Source organism: Electrona antarctica (genome assembly GCF_951216825.1).
Source record: "Electrona antarctica genome assembly, chromosome: 9".
Taxonomy (NCBI): Eukaryota; Metazoa; Chordata; class Actinopteri; order Myctophiformes; family Myctophidae; genus Electrona; species Electrona antarctica.
Genome location: NC_136790.1, coordinates 31,891,909 through 31,900,471, shown reverse-complemented (window position 1 = coordinate 31,900,471; position 8,563 = coordinate 31,891,909). Strand labels below are relative to the sequence as shown.

At 43.2% G+C, this 8,563-nt stretch overlaps 1 protein-coding gene across 1 annotated transcript; it reads left to right on the top strand.

Moving 5' to 3' along the window:
• The first annotated feature begins 5,985 nt into the window (after nucleotides 1–5,985).
• LOC306930422 (hydroxyacyl-thioester dehydratase type 2, mitochondrial-like) lies at nucleotides 5,986–8,512 on the top strand. The gene is made up of 2 exons (XM_079511384.1): nucleotides 5,986–6,062; nucleotides 6,663–8,512. The coding sequence occupies exon 2, from the start codon at nucleotides 6,760–6,762 to the stop codon at nucleotides 7,309–7,311; it is 552 nt and encodes a 183-aa protein (XP_079367510.1). The 5' UTR covers nucleotides 5,986–6,062; nucleotides 6,663–6,759; the 3' UTR covers nucleotides 7,312–8,512.
• Nucleotides 8,513–8,563: the final 51 nt, after the last annotated feature.

The following is an 8,563-nucleotide window of genomic DNA, read 5'->3' as shown; positions in this document are numbered from 1 at the left end:
TCGCGTCCATATATGGTCATGCCTCGTGACATCACGCCTCGTGACACATCATGCCACCATAAATGGCCTTCTCCATATATGAAGATCATGACACTGACCTCATCAAACCCTGGATAGCCATACATGGAGAAGACCTGTTCTGACATTCCATATGTTGATCCTTCCCACCCGTCCTTCCTCTTCGATGTCTCCCTTTTAACTGATACCTGTCCATTCAAACTCTTGACGGGCCTGCCCCAAAGTTATTAGAGTTCTCAACAGTCCCAAAAATTAAGGCCCGGCCCTACCTGGGCCCTCATCCAAACCCTGTACACTCAAGACACTGGCCCTGCTGCCACCCTTAGATCTCCATATATGGAGCTGACCTGTTCTGACATTCCATATGTTGATCTGACCTCATCAAACCTTGTACACTCAAGACATGCTCCATATATGGCCAGACCTCATCAAATCCTGTACACTCAAGACACTGCCCCCGCTGCCACCCTTAGATCTTCATATATGGAGCTGACCTGTTCTGACATTCCATATGTTGATCTGACCTCATCAAAAACCTGTACACTCAAGACACTCCATATATGGCCACTACAGAATTCATTCCATATGTTGATCTGACCCCCCCATGCCAAAGGGCCAGCGCTCGCCCAGCAGTCTGACATCACCCAGGCGGATGCGTGCGCGCGCCCTCGCTTCTCGCCCTCAGGGCGTCTTACTGACTGGTCCTATTGTCTGTGTGTCTGACACTATCTTCATCCCAGTTGTCCTTCTGTCTGTCTGTCAATGTCTCTCAGTTCTCAGCTGCCATGCTGTCTGTCTGTCTGCCTTCCCTATACTGTCTGTCTTTCAGTTGTCCTGTCTGTCTCTACTACATTGTCTGCCTCTCAGCCATCGTACTGTCTGTCCTTCACAGCTTTCTCACTCTCAGCTTTCCTCCTATCTGTCAGTACCACACTGTCTCCCACTCAGTTGCTGTTCGTCTCTCCTACACACTACTACACTTTTCCTATATTCACTCTCTCTCACTCTTCTGTCCTACTGTTCATCTCCTCTATACTGTCTGCCCCAGCAGTCCCACAGTCTTTCTGTCTTACACTGTGTACATCTTAGCTTTCCCATCATCTGTCTCAGTAAAGACAACCTATAATTAAATGAAGGGAGTGGAACACTAGTTTAAAAAGAGCCAGCTGTATTCTGAGCACAACACTTCTCATGGAATGAAAAACAAAACATGTCCTTTGACCTAAAACAACAACATTATGAAAGCAGGTACTCGGATGTTAATGTAACAATGTTATGCTATAAAATACTCTGTTAAAAGCCTGTGTTAGAAATACATTTCAAATTAGTTACAAAGTACAAAATTAGCATACAAATATAAAGTAAAAAGCCAAATGAAATGAAAATAGCCAAGCTTGCAATGCATCATGATGCAATGTGAGCTTGTAGATCAGCTATTTTGTATCTACGTTTTGTATTAATAATCTAAATCGGCAAAGTAAGCTGAAATAATTGTATAGTGCAGTAAAAAGCACAATATGTGTATCAAAGTAGTATCAAAAATGGAAATATACTATACGGTAAAGCAAAAGTACCTCCAAATTGTACTTAATTATACACAATGCTTGAGTAAATGTACTTAGTTACTTTCTAACACTGGTTTGATATAATCTATTCTAGGCTATACGAGAAATGTAACTTTAGGCTGAAACATATATATTCTCTGATTGATGCATATGGTCTCTGTTACTAAAGCTACCAACATTTAGCCTAGGCTACAGCTAGGATCAGGCCCGACAAGTAGCATTTTGCACTGCAGAAATATAATCCATTTTATATTAAGGAATGAAATAAATATGAACATTTAAAGGTTTTGGCAAACAAAACTATGGGAGACTGGGCAACTCCCAGTACAGTGACCAAGATAAATGTGGTCTCTTTTGAAGAAGAGATCCTTCCCTGGATCAATTAGAGAAGCGCTCCCTCTTCTGGAAGACTTACACACTGCATGTTTGGCAGAGACAAGAAGTACTTTACTGACATTATTTTTGACAGACAGACAGACAGACAGACAGACAGACAGACAGACAGACAGACAGACAGACAGACAGACAGACAGACAGACAGACAGACAGACAGACAGACAGACAGATAGACAGATAGATAGATAGATAGATAGATAGATAGATAGATAGATAGATGTGGGGCAGGGCTAGAGTGGCCGGATGGTAACCGCAAGTTTTGCCGTTGCCAGTTCGAGCCCGGGCTCCCCCCCCCAAAGTTAATTCATGCTCTGCGCGTGGGCTACGGCTCTGCGCGTGGGTAAGTGTGTCCCATACTATGGTCCCATAGCCCGAGCGGTCGTCGTGCTACAATAATTGGTTACTTGGTTGCCCAATGCCCAGTCAGTATGGTTTGTTTATGAAGAACTACGCATGTGCCGTGCGTTGTTTGAAGGGTATCACTTTGGTGCAAAGTTGCAACTTGCAAACTGTACAATTGTATTGATAGTTTACTATTCTACCTCCATATAGGTTGCCTTGTGTTTATTACCCGCCAATAACAGATTCATGTGGCTGGTAAGTATGAGACTGAACGATGTCTAATATTCATGAGCCTATCTCTATATTAGCTAACAATGCTAACGCGCTGGCTAGCACACAGCACTGTAGCCCTGGCCCTGGTCCAGTGCTTACAGCGAGTCTCTCATTCGCTGTAAGCACTGGACCAGGGCTAACAGCAATGTTGTGTGACTGAGTTGTGTCCTAGTGTCAGCATCCTCCAATGTGGCTTGATTGATTGATTACTTTATTAATTAACAGTTTGCAGAAAAAAAGTACAGTTCAATAGTTTCCATCATTGGGGTCCTTCATATTCATTTCATAGGAGATAGGCTGATTGATTATACATTTCAACCATTACATTATTAAAGCTAGGTAACACCTAGCCCCTCTCGGGACCCCCGGTTGAGCTCTTTTCATCGTTCACCCGTAGGGTCCCTTGCCATCGGTCCCAAGCTATATGGGATGCAGACAGACTTACCGTCAAATGTCCTTTCTGCGCTGTGTGAGTAGTCGTGATATGTGTCAAAAGAAGCATATAGGAGCTATAGGAGACAACGGAAACCTCAACAAATTTTCCTTTGGCGCAGAAGCCGTTAAGTATTTTTAATCTTTATTTGACCGTTTTGGCAGCTCTGAAATTCTCTCTTCCTTCCTTCCTTGACTTCCTTATTGACATCCCATTGTACCGCCTCCAGCGCCGGAACTGGCTAGCTGCGACAGAGCAGATCAGAGGCAGGAACGTTGGGACGCGCAGCTAGCCAACCTGGCGCTAGAGGCGGTACAATGGGATGTCAATAAGGAAGTCAAAGAAGGAAGGAAGAGAGAATTTCAGAGCTGCCAAAACGGTCAAGCAAAGATTAAAAATACTTAACGGCTTCTGCGCCAAAGGAAAATTTGTTGAGGTTTCCGTTGTCTCCTTCTTTTGACACATATCACGACTACTCACACAGCGCAGAAAGGACGTTTTCGACGATAAGTCCGTCTGCATCCCATATAGCTTGGGACCGATGGCAAGGGACCCTACGGGTGAACGATGAAAAGAGCTCAACCGGGGGGTCCCAAAAGGGGCTAGGTAACACCATGGGTAACACTGGTTAGCAGAGAGAGATATTACTTGTCAGCTATATTATTGATTTTATTCTCTCTCAGACATACATTTTACACAGCCATTTGCACTCAAAAGGGCCACAAAAATATGGTCGGGTGTATATGCAATACCATACAGTATATTATTAATACAAATATCAGTCAATCAATCTATATCCCATATCTGGACCATGATGACCATATTTTATACGAGCTGTAAGTGTGTCTCAGGTGCGAAGACTCACAATGCACACTGCCCTGGGCAGCGCACCCCCCATGCCTCCGCCTCCCAGTGCTTCTGCGCGTGTGTGTGTATCATAGTGTCAACACACGCAGAGATGACCGATCAGAAACACACACACACACACACACACACACACACACACACACACACACACACACACACACACACACACACACACACACACACACTGAGTTTTGGTATGGAATGAACATAATATAATAATTAGGCCTGCATCACTTAGCCTAAAACATTGAATTACAACACCGCAATTGGAAAAAGCCTGCCGCTGGCCTGCCATGCATTTGTTGAAGAGACATACATTTTCAAATTATATTGTTATGCTTAAATTATCGCTTTGGCTAAAACGCTGAATCCCGCGGATAAAGTAGGCTATGTACATATAACTACAGGCATTACTAACTACTGACATTAATATAGTCTACTGCATACAGTATGTACAATTATATAGCCTACATTTAACAAACGAGCTTGTTTGACATTTGTAAATAGGTCAATACAAAAACTGCTACGAGGATAAAACCAGAAAAGCACTAAGGCTTCTTTACATCAGGTATAAAGTAAAACGAAAACATGACAACCGTATGGAAAAAGGGGCAGAAGAACTGGGAGGCGGAGGCGTGGGGGGTGCGCTGCCTGGGGCAGTGTGCATTGCGAGTCTTCGCGTCTCAGGTCCCCAGAAATCTAACCATATCACTCATTGTCATTAAGGACGTGGGGGGGTTGTAAGTCCAGTAGAATGCAGCACACTGACAGAACGCAAGAATCTGCAGCTTTCCAAAGAGTCGTGTTGAAAAACGCATCACGGTATCACTATTTGAAGGTTTCTCTGTAAGTATAATCATAGTATTGCTACTGTGCTAATTAAACTGTCAGTGTGTGAGGCTCTGTTGTCATCTGAGTCATGTGTATGTAGTATGTACTGTGTTTGTTAGTTTCTTTATTATAACTCTTCACCAATTTCAAAGACCTCAATCCATGTAGTTGTTCTGATAGTATTGTGTGTGCGTGTTCGTTCATTCAGTGTGTTGGGGAATCAAGATGTACCGAGTGCTGTGGAGCTAAAGCTGTTGATAATTAAAGGCCTCCAAAACCTTTATGGAGAGGTAAGATGACTGACTAACTCACTTCCCTGTGCATTTTGAGTAAAGGTGCCCAAACCGCCTCGTATTATAATCTGATCTACAGTACAGACAGTGCATATTTACAAAAATGATAACCAATCACTAAAGTTAAACCACCTTCTGTCTGTCTGTCTGTCTGTCAGGTTGGTGCTGCATTTCCCTTTGACCTGTTATCGTATGAAAAGGACTCTCTCACTTTTGTTCTGCGTGTTTACAGCAGGTAATCACTGTTTAAATCAATCTGTTATGTTGAGGAATGTATTTCTGAGTACTACACACTGTCATATCTTGTTGAATTAAACCAACACTTTTTAGACTTTTACAGTGTGTACTATGTGCACAAAGAAGTGCATTCAGTAGATGCCAAATTGCCAATGCAGTTCTCTACCCCAGTGTGAAATGCAAGCAGTCCTTATTCGTGTAGTGTAGATAATAATCATAGCCTTGAGATCTTCCTGAGACCTTCCCCTTTCCCATGCATTCCTGAAGAGACAAAATATCAGCCAGTCTATTCTATGTGTATCATATGTTAGGAGGACTGCATGATTATAGCTCTAATGACCATCCTGATTGTTTTTGCCTAATATTATAATCCAGATTATTGATAATGATGGTTTTTGGTGTGGGAAATTCATTTTTTTTAATCACACACCTGGCTTTGTTTTACTAGTGTAATGGTGAGGAGACCAGGGCAAGGTGTTTCATTTAATTGCCATTTTTCACGATTGCATAATTGTGTGTGTGTGTGTGTGTGTGTGTGTGTGTGTGTGTGTGTGTGTGTGTGTGTGTGTGTGTGTGTGTGTGTGTGTGTGTGTGTGTGTGTGTGTGTGTGTGTGTGTGTGTGTGTGTGTGTGTGTGTGTGTGTGTGTGTGTGTGTGTGTGTGTGTGTGTGTGTGTGTGTGTGTGTGTGTGTGTGTGTGTGTGTGTGTGTGTGTGTGTGTGTCTTACAGAGGTCTGGTAAAGTTGTGGAGCTCTCTGACTCTGTTGGGATTCTATCAGCAACAACGCTGTGCCTTCATGATGCTACAGGTCAATAATAGTAGTATTAATACTAAAGGGGCATGAAATAGTTTTATAGTTATCTGTATCTATAGTTATTTGTTCGCCTGTATAGGTTAAAAACATGTCTGGCTTACCTTAAAGTATCAAAAGTAGCCGATCCACAAGCTTGATGCGAGGCGGTGAGTCGGTGACAGGCACACAACCTGTACCGTCCGGGTGTGGGTTGCATTGCTTACCTATGATGTAAGCAATGCAACTGCAGCTAATACAATTAATAATGGAGTGTGTTAGATTTCAATTCATCAAGCCATAAAGACATACAATACAAGTAATCATCAATACTAGGAGCACTAAAAGTATATTTACAGAAAACTGCGTGGGTAATTTCATTTATTTTGGCAATCTAGAAGACTTGTCTAGGTCTCTGTCTATGCATGTTTAGTTTAGTGGTAAATATGTTTTTTTATTTTATTTTAAGGTGCTCATAACCTCTGGCTAAATGAATGTTCTATTTATGTCTATGATCAATCTCTTAGATTTAAGGTCAGTCTTTCTCCTTTGATGTTTCTGACACTGGTGTGTGACCGGTAAAGTGACGGATGTGCTTGTGTGCGTTTGATTCTCCAGGTCTCTCCTTTCCTGTTGGCTCTGTCTGGCAATAGCAGGGAACTAAAGCTAGACTGACACACACACACACACACACACACACACACACACAGTGGAAATGAGTTACCTGTGGAGACTCATTCTTCCAAGGTCACGCCCACCTTTTCACTCTTGGATCATAACTGCTGCTCAGACACCAATTGGACCACATCCTCCTCTCACCACCTCTCCTCCCTTCCACCTCTCCCTGCGCCTCCTCCACGTCGGCCAGAGTGCCTCCCTCGTACGGTCTTTCACCTCCCGTGACCTGGAGCTGTTCTCTGAGCTGACAGGAGACACAAACCCCATCCATGTAGACCCAGCCTGCCTCAGCACCTCCTCCCCTGCGTCTGGCAGCACCTCCTCTCCATTCACTTCCCCGGTGGTCCATGGAGTCCTGGTGAACGGCTTGGTGTCTGCTGTCCTCGGCACCCAGCTCCCAGGCCCCGGATCAGTCCTCCTCCGACAGAATATCCGATTCCCGGCTCCCCTCTACCTGGAAGAGGAGGTGCAGGCTCTGGTCACGGTGAGGAAGGTCAAGATGAATTTGGCCTTCATCACTGTGAGATGCTCTGTCCAACGGGATGAGAAGGTGGTGATGGAGGGAGAGGTGGTAGTCAGGATGCCGTAGGAGAGAAGAAGCGGACAAAAGATGAAGTAACATGTTGAGGAAAAGAAAAGGGAGAACAGGAGGAGGAGAAGATGGGGAGGAGGGGGTTGTGCAGGCAGGAGGCCTCTGAGAAGAGCAGAAGGAGGAAGAGTGACTGAGAGGATGAGAGATGTACACTATCTTGTAACCATTGGGTTGTGGTTTGATTCACACAGCAAATATGTGTCTGAGGCAGGATCATATTGGTCACTGCCTGTTTAATATGAGTGGAGGAGACTAGATTATACTCTGTATGAATCTGAATCACAAAACCCCAGGTCTGTGTATTATTACTGATTAGTCATAATTAAATATGCACAAATGTTCCAGTTGAAGCTGTGAAAGTGTAATTTAATGACTAAAGGCTGCAACATATTTCTTGTGGAAATTGAGTTCTGCAGAGAAAACGAACAAACCAAAGTGCCAAAGTTATTTTTTTGGCACTTTCTCACGAGTGGAACATCACTAGCCTGACATTTTCATTTTGTTTCAAATATATATTTATATTTGAATGGGCTTGGCTAGCGATTCAGGGGCTGGAGCCAGGCTAGAACATTATGACACCAATGCAAAGAATGTGTGATTGCTCAAATTCATATTCTATAGTGCAGTGATGCAAATAGCCTGCGTCCTCGTTGAAGTAGAACTCCCTGTAGAATGTCCCTGGGACCCATCTAAAAGACCACCCCAGGGTCCCGGAACCGGGGAACATTGAAAACCTATTTACATCACTGATAGTGAGTAGATATTAATAGTCCTGCTTCGAATGTGATCAACCGATAATCACCAGTAGGTTACTTATCAAGACGATCTTATCGACCTACTGCATGTAGTCTGGGAGCCTACTGGCTGCTATTAGGAAACACGGAAGTGACCGACCGCGCTGCTACATGCTAAGTAGAGCTGCATTGAGTATAACATGTAGAGGACGAATTCAGTTTCAGCAAGCTCAAAGAAATGAATCATCTTTTGAAGTATCCTGCAAACATAAGATATTCTCAACCAACAAATGTAATATCATTTCAGCATTCTGTTTTAGTTTTACTGGTTAAAATCAGTAGTTGAAATAGTTTATATATGGTGGTATTGAACAGGGGATTGCACAGATCCTGTTTGACTGGAGTTGAAAACATGTATGGTATTTTGAGTTTAAAACGAATAAATGCAAAAAGAAACTAGTGTTAATGGGTCAGTGGATGAGTGCACATTTTGTCATTTTCTCATTTCTGTATAT